We start from the raw sequence: 20,177 nt of genomic DNA, 5'->3' as shown, positions 1-20,177 counted from the left end.
CTCAGGTCAGCAGTAGTAACATAAACTTGCTTCGTTTAAGTGTGAATAAATCTGTGTGATGTAAGAGGATGGGGCACCCGGTGCATATATTTCATATTGAAACAGATAAATATAAGTATAAAATAAAATTCTGAAGGGATTTTGTGTGTCCAACTTGCCCAAGTGCTTTAGAGAAGACTGATTTTCAGGGAGTGGTTACCCAAGAGTCTGTAGCTGTCTCTGAATTATCAATTAATTTTTAGGACTGTTTAATGTATGTGAAAATGCATATAGTAGTCCAAAGTCTATATATGAATATATTTGTGTGTGTGCACATATGATTTCTGCACGTTTGACTCACATTGGATATATGAATAGTTTGCCTATAATCCTGTGGAAGTTCATTTTCTGGCAGATGAATCTATATTAATTCCTAAAACCCTGAGCAACAACGGAATTAGTTTGCAGTGTTAGGGGGGAAAACATTACAATAAAAATGAAGCATACTTTTAATTATCTGTAGTCATTTGGATGAAATCTATAATGAGCTTGATAAATGCTGATGCTCTAGGCATCAATTTTTCAAATGACAGTAGAACCAAAAATATCTGGGAAGGCATTGTTAGCTCAGACTGCACAATATTTTTGAGGTCTTGGTTAGTAGGAATAATTAAAATGACTTATGTAAGATAAGTGTCATATCTCTGTCAGCAACTAAATGTTAAATGTTATTATAAACTAATTACTTCCTGGAATTGAAAAGAAAATTATAATTTTGTGTCTTAACCACTAAAAGATGGTGTCTGATCCTTCTCTCACTAAAGCAGCATGTCTGCAGTGACTTCACAGCAGCCTCAGAGTGGGTGAGGAGAGAGAGTTGGGACCAAAAACTGCAGAGAGGAGTCACAATCTGCTGCTGACGTTCACCAGCTCCTAAATGAGTAAAAGAAGAGGGAGCTGGTGCTGGGGGGTTTCTCTCTGTGTTTGTGAGTGCAGGGAGGAGGAGGAGGAGGAGGAGGAGGAGGGATGCTGATGGCTCAGCCCTCTGCTGTCCTTCCTTCCCACGTCCATCTGCTGCACAGTGGTGGCTCACCTCTCCAAAGCCACAGGCATTGCTCTGATGCTCCCCTGCAGTCGTTTGCTGGTGGATTGATGGGTTTAATTTGCTCATGAAGGGGTCTGACACATGGCAGAGTCATGGAATTAGATTCAGGGGAAGTGCAGAGCAGTGAGAGAGGTGAAAAAGCAAAGAAAATTGTTAAAAACTAATTTGCCCTTACTGATTTCACTGGTTTTTCTTCCTCTGCTGCCTGAAAAACATGAGCATGGAGCCTGACCTGGTAGCAGGGGGGATGAGCAGTGCTACCTTCATTAAAGGTCCCACTGATGCCACATCTTGTGGAGTTGGGCACTGACAGGTGCCAGCCTCACACCCTGTTGTGGCACCCACAGCTTTCAGGCTCGTGGAAGAAAAGCACCAGTGTGGTCGTGTTGCTTTTTTGTGTTTTTATGTACCAAGGAAAATGTTTTTCCTGTTGAACAATAAACCTCAGCATGCAAGAGGTGATGAAAGAAGAGCTGGGGGGAAATAATGCAGGGGAAAGGAGAGGCAGTGGAGAGATGATGAAGAAAGGTTAAGGCAAAATGCAGGGAATGTAGGAACGTAATTAATGGGTAAGAAACAGAAAGGAAGGAGGAATATTTCAACCCCCATCCTTTCAGCTGCCTGCACCCTATAAACTCACTCATTGCTTGGTAGCTCAGGCCCATGGTTTTGTTTTGAATCACCTCATCCTAATTTTAAGTCATATCTTGAATGTGTTGGGAATTAGTTGGACATGAGCCATGATCTCCTGAGAGTACAGCCTGGTGTCATTGGAAATATCCCTCCAGGCTTTCCCAGGACACCAAAGTTCCATATTCCAGCAGCTGACCAGAGTTTGGGATGGGTTCCCCTGTCCAGGGGCTGAGGGTGGGTGGGAGCATCCCTTGTCTTTCAGGATGTGCTTGTTGAAGAAGTGGCTCAGGCCCCATGCAGTGACACCTCTGTACACCTCTGAAATGGTGCTGCTGGTAAAGCCAGGGAGCAGCTGTGGGGGTTTTTTTTGGGGTAGGAATGGTGCTAACAGGAGCTGACAGGGGTCCCACACAGCTCTGCCTGCTCAGGTAAGAACAACCCTCACACCCTAAAAAACCACATGAGCATTCCCAGGCAGCCTCCAAGCAAAACCACGCGGGTTCCTGACACAGTGGGAACGTTCCTGGCTGGTTTTCTGTCCCACTGAACTTGTGCTGGGCACTGAAATCAAAGCCTTTTCCATGAGAGCAGCTCCAGAGCACAGCAGGCTGTGATTGTGCCCTGAGCTGCAGCCTGGTTGTGATACCAAATTAATTGATCTTCATGGAATCAAAATCAATTAATTGGGAAGGAAGAGTGGCAGGAGACACTGAGAACACCCTTGCGAGCTTGTGTTTAATCTCAGTTCCCACCCTGCATTGATCCCTGGCTCATAAAGGATTCAGAGGCAGAGCAGGAGCAGCATTTGGGGGGGATGTAGAATGTTTCTCCTCTTCATGAGTTATACCCTTACTGTTGGCCACTGGTGGAGACAGAATGTAGGACATAGGTGGACCTTTGGTCTGACAACCTGCAGCTTATTTTAGGGCTTTTGCACCTACTGAGTTTTAAAGCAGATTTATAGGCTTGGGATTTAAACTCAGATTTAAACACAAAGATCTCTTTACAATCTCTGCCCTCTACACCCAGTATTTTAAAATACTGAGTGGGACAATTACTGAGAGAGACAGTGAGGCACAGGGCAAAATGAAGATGTATCTCTAAAAGTCCATGATTCTGCAAGTGAAATATGAGCACAGCCTGCTTAAAGCAAATGTTTCATGCTGGTGGCAAGGAGGAAATTGTGGGTTTAGTTAAAAACAAAAATGCCATTTCATGTTTCAACAAATTGGCAGAAATGGCAATAAAACTTCTTTAAAATTAAAAATGCAAATGCAAGCCTACAGGCACACACTCCAAAGCAAGAATAAGGTTCAGAGAGGATGTAATTGTTGGTTGGAGTCTAAGGATAAACTTAGGCTCTGTGACTTTTCATTACTGTAGGAGCTTGGCTTCCTAAAAGTGTTGCAGATGCTTGCAGTAACATTTTGTAATCCCACAGCACTATTTGCATTTTGTTAGTTCTATTTTAATAAGTTCTGATTTTTCATTTGAGTTACTTGAATTTCTATGTTTATAAATTTTCCGTGTTAAGAGCAGTTTTCTTGGATCTTATAACCAGAATTCCGTAGCAGTCTGAAAATGTTCACATGCAAGTACAGTCAGACAACTTGCCCAGTGACATCTGTTCAGCAGCATAATTTTACTCAGCTACGAGTGACATATTTAATTAACTGAGACATTTCAAATAGAATTTGACAGCTTTCCAGCCCAGTATCTCCAAACTTACTACTGACTGAAAATATGCCATCCTAGGAGCATTGCAGGGCTAGGAAGTATTAGTTTTATGAAAGGCAATGCTGGGAAATGTTGGAAAATAATGCATCAAAAAGATCATGTCTGCCACTTGTGATATATGAGCTTCTGAAACATCTCCATGATTCTGGGGAGTCTTTTGAGCCTTGGATTTGTTTAGGATTTCCTGCATCTGCAGCTCCAATTCTGTACTGGGCAGGCAAGATCAGAATGTCATAAAAAGCTCTTCGATTGCCTTGTACAAGTTTCAGTGGATGCTCAGTGCTGGGAAGTGTGCTTTTCATCAGCACAGCCATGTGAGGAGCAGATCCTGGAAGGACAGCCAGCAGCTCCAGAGCCCTGCCAGTCTTTAGTCCAGCCTAAACCAATGCAGAATTCTCATTTGCACAGATGGGTCTGGGCTCAGCCTGCAGGGCAGCAGAGCCCATTCCTCCTGATCCCTGCCACAGACACTGCAGAGGTGCAGGAGTTCAGTGGTTATTTCCAGCAGAATGCTTTCACTTTGGGCATGTTGCTTCAGGGTTTCACTGAAGCCACTTCCATTACCCGAAGCTGAAAGCACTTAATGCAGCTCGAGCAGTAAAGTCTCCCTAAAGCAGGCAGCCTACAGGCTTTTCCTAAATGTACAGAATTGTGTTTTCCCATCAAAAATCCATTAGCCAATGAGCACCACCAGCACCTCTCTGATGCTGACAGCAATTTGTGGCCTGTGTTATTCTGGAGCTTTTCCTGAAATGTTTGTTTTTTGTGGCACCCAGCCCAGCTGAACCAGTGACAGGATTTCTGTTAGCCCAGCACACAGGGAAGCTCAGGGAGCTGATATGAAACATTCCTCACCAGAACAACTCCACGAGAGGTGCTGTAAGCTCTGGTAGATCAGAACTGGACAGTGAAAAGCAGTCAGAAAGTCTTTGAGGTTAACATGGGAATGCTGGGAATCCAGTTGTGAGTTTGGCTTTTGGGATGAGTGAGATTGATCAGCTCCAGCCAAAGTCCATGGAAGTGCTGCCATTCCCTCTCCTGCTGGAGAAGTTTTGCTGTGTCTGAGCTCTCTTGTGGAGACAGAGTGAACCTTTCTATTCTTCCTTTGATTCTCCCACATGTGCCCTGTGTGTTGTTTCTTCCCTCAACCCCCATCTGAGGTGCAGGGTCACCTAAACCCATCCCATTGGAGCACCCTGGACATCTTGACCAAGTTTAAGCCATTTTAAGGAAATAACTTCTTTGTACCCAATCTACTTTGTTGGAAAACGTGTTATTTATCTTCTTTATGCTTTCCCCACCACGCTGGTTAGCAGTAGTCTCTTCATTAACTCATTTAGAATTAGAGTGGTAAATAAATGCTGCAGTTTTGGCAAGTAAATGGTGACATAAATGTGACAGTGAGTGATGGAAGGGGGAAGTGCATTGAGGGCTCAGAACAGCATAGGAGGCCACCAACGTGCTGGATTTAATTTCAATCTTTGCCCATTGAATTTTGAGGAACAGGTATTTGCCCAGCAGTCAGGAAAGAAGAAATCTCTCAGTCTCTGGGTGATTGCCAGCCAGGGAGCTGCATTTCTGCCTCAGCTCTTCAGATTTGTTGGCTTGGACTGTTTGGTGTTCTGTACCTGCCACCTCTGTAGTGCTGAGTTATGGACACAGGGCGCTTGGAGGCTTTGAAAGGTGGATTTGTCCCTCTTTGGATTTGTCCCTCTTTGGATTTGTCCCTCTTCTCCCCCTGTTCCCAGCAGCCCAGAGAGCAGCTGAGGGTGGGAGTGCCTGTTCCCACACACTGCCCAGGGATCACTCAGAGCATGTGTTTGTCAGAATTGGTTCTCAGTGTGCCAGGCACTATTCCACTCATTCCACGGATATTCCACTCGTTCCAGGGGATTTGTTTTAACATGGACACCAGTAGGCACAGGATTATATGAATTTCTGCATCAAAAGGACTGGGTGCAAGCACAAAGACATATTTTCCAAATCTAGTATATGATCTACTCAAATTCTCCATCTCCAGACCATGTGAAATAGGCTTCAGGCTACTACCATAGAGTTACTATTGAAACCTGGGATGCTTGGTTGATTTCTCAGCTATTATAGTTTTATTTTACTCCCCTCTTTTCCTCTGAATTGTTGTGCTAATTAAGCTCACGAATTTCAGTCTCTCAGGCTCTTCAATTATGACATTGCAGCCCCTCTGTGGCAGCACACTGGAGTGTGGCAGATAGGATATTATGAAGTGGAGACATTCAATGGGAAAATGTCCAAAAGCAGTTCAAATCACTTCAGATAATTAAACAAGGGAAAAGAATGTGGCGTGTTTAAAGAATATGAGATGGTTTTGTGAATAGAATGGTGTTAGGTACCTGTACATGGGAAACTCATTACCCATGCTGAACTCACTTTTTACATTGTAATGAGAAAGAAGAATTGAAAAACACCTCTGTGAACATCACCTTTGTGAGTGCTTGCACTGAGACCTCCACAGCAGGGGCAGCAGGTTTAAAAGACTTGTTTATTGCTCTGGATGTACCTGGGAAAAAAATGCAGCAATTGAAGAAATAACAACTAATTCCAGTGTAAAGGTCAAAATGACCTGAATTGAGATGTTTAAGAATTAATGGAGTAGGCTGGTGTCAGCAGGCAGAATAGATGACATTTTTTATAACTGCCTGTTCACCATCCTGTTTCAGTCTCTTCACCTCCCCCAGATGTAGGAAAGGTTTCAAATGCATCACCAGAGGGGTTTTAAGCAGAGTTTGTGTAACAGAGTGAGGCAGTGCTTGAATGGGGGAGAAAACAGGCACTTGGTCATGGGGAAGGAGAAAAAAGAGTAAAAAGTCAAAGTAAAAGTCAGGGGTGTGTGTGAGCAGCACTCGGAGGGGAAGGGAGGAGCAGCCACACCTGAGCCAGCCCTGCCCCACCTGTGCCTCGCACTGTCCCACAGGGCAGCACAGCAGCTCACTGCCATCCTCTACAAAGTCACAAAAATATTTCCTGTTCTTCCCGGAACAGCAGTTCCTAAAGTAGAGATTCACACAGAGCTGTGAATCAAAGCCAAGGGGAAGCAGAAAATCAGCCTTCAGAGCACAGGGAGTGTTGTGCTCCTCTCCAGAGCCCAACAGGGCACAGCACCTTCTCTCCAGCACTGAAAACCAGGTAACCAAAGAGGGGCATCCCTGTGATGTTGAACCCCAGGGTCTGCTCCGGCTGAGATGATGCTGAGATTTTTCCTGAGTGCACTGTTCCTAGTGCAATGACATGAAAAGTGCACGGTTCTTGTCCTTTTTTTACAGCCTGATATTCTGTGCTTGGTGCCAGGATGGCTGAAGGACAATTTGATAACAATCTGCACCTATGTAAATGACAGATGTAGCAAGAAGGAAAGCAATTGTCTCAGCTGGTGAAAGAAGTGGGCTAGGAAAAACTAGAAAAGGCTGGATTTTGGGAAATGCATCATGACACTAACATCTGTTGGAATGCAAAGTAATCTCCTCTGGAAATTGGTGGGATGAGCATTGCTCCTGACATCAGCAGCTCGATGAGGCAGAACCTGGTTTGATCTATGGCACACTTGGCTTCCAGGAGGCTCTCTGTATGATCCACTAGATTTTTTCCATCTCTGACTCCTGTGACTGTCTGTCTGACTCTCCCTGGGTGATGAAATATCATTATAACCTTTTGAAATAATATATCGGCGCCTGGAGAGCAGAGACTGATTTTCTCATTTGCAAGTGAGAGGCAGTGTGTTAAATTACCACTCCTGTCATTAAATGGATTGAGGAAAAAAATCTGCTGTGCTTGAACCCGGACACTTTTCCCCTCCCCAAACAAACCACCTCAGATTTCACCTTGTGGGGGGCCAGGAAGGTGAGGATTAGAAGTTTAAATAACATTCATCATATTCTCTGAGGCTTAGGTTACTTGCTTGACACCTGAATATGCTTCAGCAAGTCTGACATGGAAGCTTTCTGCTGACTTACAGAGGATGAGGGAGCCTGTGCTGTGTCTGTCAGAGATCAGAAGGCATAAAATTTATCTTTCTGGTCCATGGAAGCTTCTACTTGTTCATTTGGCTCTGAGAAATTTGATCCTGAGCAACCTGTTCTAGTGGAAGGTGTCTGTGCCCATGGCAGGGGGTGGAACTGGATGTGCTTTACAGTCTCTTCCTTCCCAAACCATCCTGTGATCCTGTGAAATGTGAAAAAATCACTGTGCTGATAAACACAGTGACTAAGTTTCTAAGTCATTGTGCTCAAGAATTTCACTTCTGCAGCTTTGGAGCATCAGTGAGAAAGCTGTAGTGTTGTTTCAGCTGATTTTTTAAAATCACATCAAGCAGCTGATGCAGTTCTTCATAGCATTTGTTTCTGTCTCTTCATGCAGGGCAAAGTATTGATAATCATCTGGTACTGCTGAACATTGTAGCTGGCAATATTTGAGGTTCCAGTCATGGTGATGAATTGCTCTATGATACATTAATGTTATTTTGATCCCTGCTCTTTCAGAATTACATCGATCCAATTAGGTTAAGTAGCTTGCCATCTAAATTAATTTACTTTCCTCTATTAGTCTCCTTTACTCTGGGTCAAAACCAGAAATGTAAATCAATCCATTATATTGTATATTTTTTTGGGGGGGAGGGGGGGGAAGGTAATTGAATTACCTAATAGATACATATGCTGGATTGATTGTTTGGTATGTTGAACATTATTGCCATAATTGGAAAGTGAAGTGGTGCACACTCTGTGGTGGAATTTGAGTGCTTGTTACACTTAATTTTCATAACCTGTCAAGAAATGTCTTGCTGTCCCTGGGTACCAACCCTACATACCCAGCTACACAGCTTTTAGGATATTGGACATTTTGCAAGTGGGGATAAGAGCTCCTTCCTCTGCCAGGACTCCCTGGCAGTGTCTCAGAGGTCCTCACCCTCTGCAGAGTGCAGAAAACCTTTCCCTGCCTCATTGTCAGGCTGGCAGCAGCACAGATGTGGCAGCAGAGCAGATGTCTCAGCACGGATGTCTGAGTTACCAAGCTGAAGGAGGGTTGGTGCACACTCCTGAAAAGCTGTTTTCTTTGCCCAGTGGCACCTGAAATTTCTGGGGTTTGAGATCATGGAATCACAGAATGGTTTGGGTTGGGAGCGACCTTAAATCCCATCCCATTCCACCCCCTGCCATGGGCAGGGACACCTTCCACTGTCCCAGGCTGCTCCAAGCCCTGTCCAGCCTGGCTTTGGATGCTTCCAGGGATCCAGGGGCAGCCACAGCTCTGTGTTCCACATTGGGGAATTATTTTACTTTCCTTAAGTTTGTCCAACAGTGAGATTCCATCATCTCGGTGCTCTTACCAGTCTTTGACAGCTCACACTGGGAATTCTTACTTTCAGCCAGTGTTTTCAGGATCTATATCAAACTTTCATCCTGACAGGGACATTGCTGACCAGGAATTTGTTTACCTGCTACATTTCCTCACTTTAGTGGGAAGAACTTTCCATGGAAGACTCAAACAAAAATAAACCTCTGATGTGATGGAATGAGATCCAATCCAGTGGCTGGAAACTGAATGTTAGCACAGTTAATACAAAGTGCAGTGGCTTTAGGTTGGGCTTAGTTAAAATCCTGCCAGGTTTGTGATAGCTCCATGTTCATGGGAGATCCAGGCAAGGGCTCTTTACAGTAGGAAAATGGATTTGGTTCCTTCCCTGTCATTGTAGCAGAAGATGAATTCGAGTCAGATGACCCCTGTTCTGGAGGGGGGAGGCTGGTGATCACAAATCCCTTCTGGTATTCAAACCTACGGATCTGTGAAGTATTTTCTAAATCTGTGCCTTAGAGCACAATGAACAACAGCAGAAAGGTCACCTTTATCATCATTGCTGTCAAACACCTCGGAAAGAGCAGAGCACAAAGCAAGTGTGTTGCTCAATCACTTTGCCCTTCTGCTACATTTGTTACCTTTACCTGCACTTTGTCCCATTAAATGAAATTCACTCCCCTGTCCTGGATGAAATCCCATTTCCAAAAACTGCACAGCAAAACTCTGTTGGTTTCAGCGATGAGATCTTGCCTTTACAAAGGCAATTAATGCCTGCTAAGTGCAGAACTTAGCAGTGTTAGGTAAATAATGATAATTATGAAAGCAGCTGCTCTTTGTGATAAGGAGACAGTAGGGAATGGACTTTTTGCAAGAGTGTGTAGTGACAGGACAAGGGGAGCGGCTCCAAACTGACCCTGGGTGGGTTTAGAAGGGATTTTGGGCAGGAATTGTTCCCTGGCAGGGTGGGCAGGGCTGGCACAGGGTGCCCAGAGCAGCTGTGGCTGCCCCTGGATCCCTGGCAGTGCCCAGGGGATGTTGGATGGAGCTCTGAGCAGCCTGGCACGGGGGAAGGTGTCCCTGCCTGGGACAGGGGGTGGCACTGGACGATCTCAAAGGTCTCTTCCAAGCCATTCCATGATTGTTGGACACAGCCCACTTTGTTCCTGGCAGGGTTTGGGGGGCACAAGAGGTGAGATCACCACTGCAGCCGAGTCCTCTGAGGCACCACCGTGTCCCTGTGGAGCTGGCTGGTGTCATTTTGATTGTTTATCTAAATCAACACAAAATGTGTGGGTGGGCACCCAAATCCTGCTGTGGGTGATCCAGTTGCTACAACCCCACCAAATGCTGCAGTGCTTTAACATTCCATATCTATTAATATGCTAATATTTCCCACAAGCTGAAAAATTTAAAAGTTAAATATGAGAATCTCTGCTTGAATGCTCACTATAATGTGCTGGGGCTTCATTTTTTGCCTTGCCACTTCCTTATTTTCTTTTTTTATTTTCTTTTTTGTTTTTGGTCTTTTTTGTTGTTGTTTCATTATTTTATTTTTTTTCTCTACCTCAAGACAGAGGATTTTGAAGCTGGGTTTTCTCCCTAATAAGTGTTTGTAGAGTTCTTAGCACAACCAGATCCTGATGGAGCCACTGGATATTAATGTGATGCAAATTAATCAGTAATGAAAATTAAATGTGTGTTTATGCTCTAGTTATAATGTTTATACAAATACAAGAAATGTGTACCACGACTATGTAATGGTTCCCACCACAATATTTTCAAGGGTGCAGCATTAACCAGCTTTAAATAAAAGAAAGGATCTGGTTTGTTCAATCAAACAACCCAAGGGAGAAAAACCTCTTTGCAATGGAACAGAATGAACATTGTGAAATGCAGAGCCAGGGATTTTCAATATTCTACACTCCCCAGTTTTCTGAAGGTGATGGTGCCACATTTATCTCTTAGCTCCTTCTGTATTGTGCTTTTGCAGTTCACCAGAAATTTTGTCAAAACTCAAGGATGTTTGTGATGGGGAGCACAACTCAAGACCTGTGTTAGGAGTAAATATGAATGAGTGTTCCTCCTTCTGGCTTTGTTAGAAATGCTCTTTAGATAAGGATTTGAAAACAGATCAATAGCAAGACTTCTTCTTTTATAAAAAGACAAGCAGATGCAGTTTTCTCTCTTCCAGGAGTTCCCCACAGAAAGAGAAGTTTTCATGGCTCTCACGCACATGCCCCTCCCTGGGGATTCCTGGAAAATGACAATTGCAAGTCCAAATTTTTTTATCTCATTGCCAAAGGCAGGAGGGGAAGCGTGGAGAGAATGGGAACAAAGTGCCTCATCCCAGACATGATCTTGCATAGTCTCCTGTGTAATCCTTACATTTCCATTCGTGAATATCCTTTCAGATGATCAGGATAAATCCAGTGCTGTAAATTCTGTGATGTTCGTGCAGTGTTTTCCCTGGAGTGTCAATAGGAGGGGTTTGTTTCACTCACCAAGTGCTAAATTAGTCTTTGGGTGGCCACTTGCTGATGAATACAACAGATTAGATGGGAAAATAAGGAACACAGGGAAAACATTTTCCTTTTCAACAAACCACCATTACTTAACAATACTCTAAACCCCAGATTTCCCATTTAACCTAAAATGTGTTGAAAATTACATGGAAGATTCAACACTGAAATGTGCTGGCACGGAGCCCTCATTTGGAAGAGAAATCAGTCTGGAAACTTGTAGTCTATTCACAGTTACCACAGGAAGTGTTCTTGTCCTGCAGCTTCAATATTTGGAGTTCTATTTTCCCTTATTCCCCGTAGTCATTGAATCCTTAATGCCTGGCTTTGATCCTTATCTCAAACAGAACAGCTAAAGGAGAAATTCAAGGTGAGGTGGCCTCAATATTCCCTGTGCTCTGTTGTTTTTGTTTTTTTTTTTTTTTTTCCAGGGGCCTGCTGGCCAGAGGCTTCACAGAGACCCATTATTTGCAGGATGGCACTGACGTGGTTCTCACACGCAATCACACGGTAAGGCTGGGCTGTTGTGGGTACAGATGATGCTTCATCCTTAAAAATCCTTAAAATAAAATGAAATAAAAGTGTTCTCTGCCAGGATCTGAGCCCTGGGATGAAACAGCTCAATGTGTGATCTTTTTTTGCTGTTGCCTCCAGTGTCTTTGTGACTGCTCTGATCCTACACGTGAACTTTTAGAGGCAGACTTTAAAGGCTTGAACCAGGTGACTTTTAAAATTTGTGACATTTTTATTCAGCTTCTTGGAAATAGACCCATTAAAATTTGATAATTATGGCAGTCGTGGCTGATCAGTGTTGGAGAAAAGCCCTGGTACTGTTTGAGGAAAAAAAAAAAAAACCTTAATATCTGATTTCCAGAGTGCAAAAGTTCATATCAGAGGTTGGAAGGCTTGGATGTCTTTCCTCACTGGGGAATTCATGGGTGGGGTTTGGGAGAGGGTGTTGGTTGGGTTTATATTTAAATCCAGGCCATAATTGTGTTGTGGAAGTACTTTATACTTGTATTTGTGTGTGTGTGTGTTTTTATGTACATTTATAAATATGGATATATACAAAAAATGGCTTGTTAAAATAAGCACTTAAAACCTGCTTTTTACAAATATAAACCCCTTAAGGCAGGAATGGTTTTTGTCCTCTGACAGCAGGAATGCCTTAACTAGAAATAATGCAGCAAGCCATTTTAATTACAAAGCTTATCTTTTATCTGCCTAAGTCCCATGAAGTATTTGTTGTGTTATGGTATTTACTTACTGACACTGTCAGCAGAGACACCATACTTTGTGTTCCCATCCATAATGGGCTTTGCTGGGATCAGGGCAAGGAATTATTTCTCTGCATAACATCTTATTTCTGAAAAAGCATCTTCATTATAGCTCCAGACACCCCAAGTAAAGCAATCATTTCGAAAGCTTTCTGTGCTTTCATTTTCCTGGGTGCTCATATCTCCTTCAAAATCAGCTCAGGAGAAAATAGTCATTTGTTTTAGGAGCAGGAAGGCTGCAGAGACTCCTGAAGGAAGTAAAAAGAAATAAATGAAGCACATGAGTCTTTTGGAGATTTACCTGAGTTAACAGGAGTATGTGTACAGCAAATGACAGGTTTTCCTTGCTAAAATACAATATCTGTTTGCATAATGGCAAAGTAAGTCATGATTAATAATGGCAGTGCATTTTGCTGCCTGAGAAAGAGAGAGATCAGTGAATTCATTTTTCATTAAATGCTGCAATACGGCTGAGAAAAGATAAGTCTCTGGTTTTATTTTTATATCTCTTCTTCACTGAGGACATCAATACAGTCTGGAGTTGCAACCTAATCCGATTTTCCATTGAAAAGTTGCTTAGTCAAATTCTGCTTGGAGGTCAAAGCAAGGCAGGTTTGTGGAGCTGTCACTTGGGCAGTTCTCTAGCACACAAGTCAGTGTCTGGGTTATTTTTCGATCTATAGCACCTGGAAAATCGTCAAAAACTGCTATTTATTAAAATACCTCAAGGAAGGCTAGAGTACTGTTTTAAGTATGATGGATCAGTCTTGGTAATTATTTGTTTTTAAGGGGTCACCCATTTTATATACGAGTTTGCAGGAATAAAAAGATCTGATAGCAGAAAAAAAATCCTGCAATTCAGTGGAGTTACTGAGCTAGAAATCAATTTTCTCCCAGTCCTGTTGCAAGCCATGCTCTGATAAGTTTACATTTTCGATATTGAACTTTGGCATCACATAGCTGGATCTCAGAGACATTGTGAAATGGGCCACAACCAAGAGCTCAGAGTTAATAAAATGACAAGTTGTATGTGGAGAGGGAAAGAAATCAGGCCCTTTGCCATAATTCACTCTTAGATAAGGACAGCTGGACCACAGCAGCACAATGTGAGCTGAGATATTGGCTCCCCTCCCCATTTCACTGGGCCTGGGCTGGCCTCTGCTGATGCTCAAACCCAAACTTTTCTTTCTCAGGAGTTTCACCTCTGCCTCGTGCTTGCTTTAAGCAATGTGTATAAACCTATTTTATTTTTGGCTTGAGCATATTAGTATTTATTTAGCATATTAGCATAGACTCATTGCTTGAGTGGGGGGAAGGTGTTGATTTTCCTTCTATTGACTGGATGCCTGGAACTGGTAACACTGAAATAAAGTGAAATAGTGCACCCACACTGAAAGCTTTGGCATCCATAGCAGTTGTGACTGAAGTGATCACCCCCCCCAAAAAAATTCAGTTTTTTACTTCCTCCCTTCTATTGTGGCTTTAACTTTGCCAATGTGTTACTGACTCTTTATGAGGATTGATGATAAAAATACCCAAGAGTAAAACACTCTCACCCTCTTTCTGTCATTTCTGCCACTGAGATTTGTATTGAGAAAGTCAGAGCTGGCTGTTCTGTGTTCACTTGCTCGTGCTGGAAATCAAACAAACATTTTTCCTGGCTTTAAACTTACTTGCAGAAAATTCCTGTCTGAATTGTTTCATCTTGCCCAGGCTGTTACTTTCTTCACCAAAATCCTGGTGGTCATTAGAAATCTGCTGTGAGTGAAAACCACGCCCCAGCCTGGAAAGGTTAATTAATGCAATAATGAACCAAGCCATAGAAAGGCACAGGGAGATGAGTGTCAGGATGCAGCACTGATCACTTCCCTTGCACTAATCAGGAACCTTTTACAGCAGAATTTTCAGTTTCCAGGTGGCATTCAAAGGACCACGAGAAAAGAAATGCTGGACATGACACAATCCTTGCTTTCCAGCCAGTCACATAATTGGGAATGCAATATAACCTTTAGTCAACAATAAAATTAGCCTTGATTCCAGACAGATATGTGGATGTGCTTAGAAACCTTCTGTGTGTGTTTTGCAAGCAGTGGATTATTAAAGAAATATAATAACCTAGGCACAAAATGAAATTGGACTGTTGTCTCTCAAAATAGAAGACCCCTTTTATTCTTGGTTGTTTTTAATAACCTGCAGCTACTTGGTTGGGTATTTCAATATAAAATTTCCTTTCCAACCTGTCTCACTTCCTTCTCATTTGCTTTGTGATTTTTTTTTTAAGTTATCGGGTTGGGATTGGCTTTGTTATACTTCTTTACACATATCTACCTTCTATAGGGATACACAGATTTAAATGCCCTTAAATAAAAATAGGGGTCTCTATAGAAAGCAGTAAAATGCAGCAGCTGATTTGTTCATCTGATTAATTTCATAAAATATTTGATATTGTAGCTTTGAATAAATAACACAGAAAAAGGGGGTCAGTCATACAAATTTAACATTATTGATCTTTTAAGAAATAAGAACACAAAACCAACCAAACAAAAAAAACCTCCTATAACCTTTTGGGGTTTAGGAAGCCCCCAAGGTTTCCCTTTAGGAGCTGTTTGGCCTGTTGAGCACAGAGAATATTTGGTGGGACAGGAAAGGTGCTGTCAGTGAAATTCTGAATGCTGTGGCCTGAAACTGATAATCACCTTTGTCAGGAAAATTAAGCCACAAACACCAGAGGTTTATGTCCAAAAAGGAGACAGAGGAGTCCTTTTACTTTATTAAATAAAGGCAGAAGACATGGGCCGTTCCCCTGGGGTCTTTTTGGAGGACTCCCCTCCCTTTTTATCCCAATTTCCCTCTCTTTCCCCATGGGGTGAGGTACATGAGAGGCACAGGCTTCCCAAACACCTGATACCTGAGATTCCCCTCTGTGTATAACCCTCCCTTTTAATTTTTAATTCCTGTGGAATTCATGTTTTTTCCTATTATTTCTTTCATTTTCAATACCCAGTTTCATTTATCAGCAAACCTGCAGTTTGTTTGTAAATATCTTTTTTTCCATTCATCAATCAGTGGAATCCTTCCCATTGTTCCTTTTATCTCTCAGTGCTGGTTTGATCTACCAGCAGACCCACAGCTCGTTTGTAAAGACAAATCCGTGATGCTTCTCACCTTGAAATAAAAGGGCTGGAAGCCCAGGAGCAAAGAGCATTTTGTGAGCACTGAAATGTTTTCTCTTCCTGCCACAGGGTCACTGCTATTACCATGGCCAGGTCCAGGGGTACCCCGAGTCCTCCGTGAGCCTCAGCACCTGCTCAGGACTCAGGTGAGCCAAGATTTCAGCAACGTTTGAGCTCCTGAGTGCTTGGTTTGATTTTAATGAATTAATCAACACTGGGGGAAAGGTCTGGAGCCCCAGGAGGGGCTGAGGGAGCTGGGAAGGGGCTGGAGAATTCCTGAGGGAGCTGGGAAGGGGCTCAGCCTGGAGAAAAGGAGGCTCAGGGGGGCCCTTGTGGCTCTGCACAACTCCCTGACAGGAGGGGACAGCCGGGGGGATTTGGGATCTGGGACGGGAGGAGAGGGAACGGCCTCAGGGTGGATTTTTGGAAAATTCCTTCATGGAAAGGTTTGTCCAGCCCTGGCACAGCTGCCCAGGGAAGTTTGGAGTCCCCATCCCTGGAGGGATTTAAAATCCCTGTGGATGTGGCACTTGGGGACATGGGGCAGTGCTGGGAATGGTTGGGCTCAGTCATCCTAGAGGGCTTCTCCAACAGAAATTATTCCATGATTCAGTCTTTTTCAAATGTTGGATGAATCCCTACAAATCATTTTCTCTTTATGTGAGGAGAAAAAACAAAGAATAGATAACATAATTTGGGGGGTTTTCCAAAAGCCACCCCTTCTCTCCTGCTGCCCACCCCTCTCTGTGCCCATTTCCTGGCACATTTTCATACTGGCAGTGTCCCATGGCTTTCCAGGCCTCTTTGTCCTCAAAATTGTTTCACCAGTGCTGGCAGCACTGCTTTGCCAGCTGTGAAATCCCTCATTGTCCAGCAGCCTCATCATTAGCAGAGGTGGCTTTAGAAATCAGAGCATCAAAGATGCGATGGTACAGAGAATATGTATGGCTGTGGAGCTCAGTAATTGGGTTTTTTGCAATGATGCAGAGAACATGGATGGTTGTGGAGCTCAATAATTGGTTTTTTGCAATGATGCAGAGAACATGGATGGCTGTGGAGCTCAATAATTGGTTTTTTTTGCAATGATACAGGGAACATGCATGGCTGTGGAGCTCAGTAATTGGGGTTTTTTGCAATGATACAGAGAACATGCATGGCTGTGGAGCTCAGTAGTTGTGTTTGTGGCAGGTAAGATGCTCAGCGTTTGGATTTTAGCTGCCTGCTAACAGCAGAGCAGCAGATTCCTATCACTGAAAACCAAACCTCTTCCCAGTGTGACAAAGGAATGGGCTGACAACCTTTCCAGTACACAATGGACACAGTTCAGGAAACAATTATCTTTCTTACTTGGAAAATGAGAGACTGGTATTTACTCACAGAGCTGTTCCAAATCACAGTAATTAACTGTAAATTGGCTCTAGAGTTCTCCCTGGAAAACCCAGTTTTCCTGTCAGATTTCCAGCTGTCTCAGCCTTTTCTGGGTTTAATTTATCTACAACCAGCGGGAGTAGCTGGAATCTTTTCCCCTTGATTTTGCATTTTGTGCAATAGTGGCATTGTCAAGGCTTTTGGAAGGGACAGACAGCAGCAGAGGGAGCAGAGTTTGATCCCAGACCCTTCTCCCTCTGGGAATGACCCGTTTGTAGTGGATGGGATTCCTTTGGCTCATTCCCACACAGAGAGGGCCTTTATGGGTGCTTCACTATGGATCCAGCATCTTCCAAAACTTTAATAAACCCCTTGCATGAACAGTCAGCATTTATCTGTCATTCTCACTGCAAAATAGATCCAGAATTTGAAAACTATCTGTAAAAATCTAGTGCAGAGCTCTCAGTATTTTAGTTAAAGGTTGCAAGCTCCACAGGGAAAATTTGTACCTCGTGGGACAGGGTCTGCATTGATGTCCTTGTTCCAGAGCTACCTGGAAATGAATCAATCTCAAGAGAAAATACCCTTCTCCACATTAGAAATCTTTTCTTTCTTCTCCAAAGTGTTCTCTGTACAATTGTGGAGCTCCCAGAGTTGTTTCCCAGTTTTGGGTGGTTCAGATCAGACAGGAGATGCTGGCAGGGACATTTTCCTGACACTGCAGACAAATCCCCAAAGTGCCAGGTGACAGGATTAGGCTCCTTCTCTGCAGGGCTGCACCTTTTTCAGTACAAAATTTCAGGAATTTCCTTTGCAGTGCATGTTTCGTTCTAGGGGAGATCAGATGAGGATAAATCTCAGTTTCTGTGCCCGTTTCACTGCTGAGGTTGGTACCCAGAGTGCCCATGGGTGAGAACAGTTTGTGATAAGAGTTCTGTGCCTCTTCATTCACTCCACCAAACCTGTTCCACAGCCCAACAACAATAACTCCCTGATAACTGCCTGTGCTTGATCATAGAAACACAGAATGGCTTGGCTTGGAAGGGACCTCAAAGTTCATCCAGTTCTACCCCTGCCATGGCCTCCCACTAGACCAGGCTGCTGCAAAAAAATGGACAGTCCAAAAGAAATTCATGGCTTACTTTGCTGGCAGCTTTGCTAGCTTGAAAGAATAGATATGGATAGGATATAGGATATAGGATATAGGATATAGGATATAGGATATAGGATATAGGATAGGATAGGATAGGATAGGATAGGATAGGATAGGATAGGATAGGATAATGTACTTGCCACCAACTTGCTGGAGCAGGGACTCTTGTTTTTCCACAGCATGATAAAGATTCCAAGCTGCAGGAGCAGACACATCAGGCAGTGTGTGGCCATGGAGCCCCAGGTGGGGACAGTCCCTGGAGCAGCCCTTTCACTTGTAGCAGCTGTTGGAAGGGAGGCCAGGTCTCCTTTTCAGGGTCTGTTCCTGGCTTTGTGACAATTTCTAAGTGAATCAGACAAATCTCTCTGTCTCAGTTTCTCCATCTGTGAAATCCATTTAATGATTCTTACCTACCTCACACAGCTGCTGCCTGGAGCTGGGGTTCAAGTGCCTGAAAAACATCTAATGAAAGGAAGTGCACGCTGTCAGCCCTCTGAAATCCTGGAGAACCAATATCCTCCCCCTCCCAGCACACAGGCACCTTGGGCATTGTTCCAGGTGTGCATAGGTAGGGGCTGTGCATTTTCCCCCAGATCAGCAGAGTTCATTAAGAGACGTGAAACTATTCATAAAGAATAGGTTCCACATTTCAGTGTGCTCTGAAGCCTGAGTGCTCAGCAGCAGTCAAAGAAGCAGAAGGGATCATAGGAATTACTGAGACAGAAATAGAGGATAAAACAAGAACCCTCATTACCACTTTATAAATCCACAGAGCACTCATATCTTGAGTTCTGCATGCAGTTCTTGTTTTCCCCTCCCCTGCTCCATCTCAGAAGAGGGAGAAGCAATATATCCAGAAAAGGTACAGAGAAGGGTAAAAATTGTGATCAAAGGTACTGAGCAGCTTTTATCCAAGGAGAGAAAATAGACCAGGATTTGTCACTTTTGAAAGGAGATGACGGAGAAAAGGAGAATGATGAAACAAGGTTGAATGTCACACAGGGGAGGGGACAATTCCTGAGCATTCTTCATAACCACAAAATTAGGAGACATCAGCTGAAACTTTAGAGCAAAGGAAATACTTTTTTTTATTCATGTAACGAAGTGCTGGAGCTGTCACAGGTGGGTGTCAGTGTAAGAAGTATCAATGGATTCCAAAAATATGGGACAATTTGGGAAGGGGAGCTCGGGGAGCCTGTGCAGGGCTGTCAGACCCTGGGATGTCCCTGGCACTGCTGGGACACCAGAGCTGGGGCTGCTTGTGCTGCTCTTACCTCTCACCCTGAGCTCCTGCTCTTGGCCAAAGCCAAAGGAGGTGCTGAGCTGGAGGATTCTTGCTCTGAGCTCCCCCAGCCATCAAGGTCTCCTCTCCACGTGGCTGAGTTTTTATCTCCTGAACATGATTGTTCTGTGATGGGGAAAAATGGTGTGAAATCTGAAAATTAAGGTTTGTCTGGTTTATCAGGCAGATAGAGGGATGGAGAGGAGGAGGCTCAGCTCTCTCAAACTCACATTTTTTATCTTTGTAACATCCTCACACACTTAACATCCGAGCTCCTCACCTCACATAGGAGCACAATGGCAGAAAGAGTGGGATTGACACTGAGAGCTGCCTAAAATGCAGGTTAGAGGAGAACATAATCATGCCTTAATCTGTATCCTGCTGGCTCCTCTGAGAAGGAGGAGCTGAATGGCAGAGAGGGAAATGCTGAGTGCACGAAAAGGGAACAATGGCTAATCAGGATTTCTGTGTGTCCATCTGCATCAGAAAGCCAATTACACTGTCAGAGCTTGTGGGAAGGTGAAGTTACAACAGAGTTGAGCCATTTCCTTCCTGTCCTCAGGAAATGCCCTTCTGTTTATCCAGCTTGCAAGTTTTTAGCAAATAATTTTGGCCTGTGGCCACCG

General features: G+C 43.6%; 1 protein-coding gene across 1 annotated transcript in view; it reads left to right on the top strand.

The window, feature by feature from the left end:
* ADAM12 (ADAM metallopeptidase domain 12) overlaps positions 1 to 20,177 on the top strand; it is a 174,088-nt gene that overhangs the window by 85,079 nt on the left and 68,832 nt on the right. The window contains exons 4-5 of the mRNA XM_088169446.1: positions 11,730 to 11,808; positions 15,818 to 15,894. Of these exons, the coding sequence (XP_088025572.1) occupies positions 11,730 to 11,808; positions 15,818 to 15,894 (156 nt within the window). The remainder of the gene's footprint in view (positions 1 to 11,729; positions 11,809 to 15,817; positions 15,895 to 20,177) is intronic.

Source organism: Sturnus vulgaris, chromosome 8 (genome assembly GCF_052056855.1).
Source record: "Sturnus vulgaris isolate bStuVul1 chromosome 8, bStuVul1.hap1, whole genome shotgun sequence".
NCBI classification, from domain to species: Eukaryota; Metazoa; Chordata; class Aves; order Passeriformes; family Sturnidae; genus Sturnus; species Sturnus vulgaris.
Note: the sequence above shows the minus strand (reverse complement) of the source record. Positions and strands in the feature narration are given on the sequence as shown.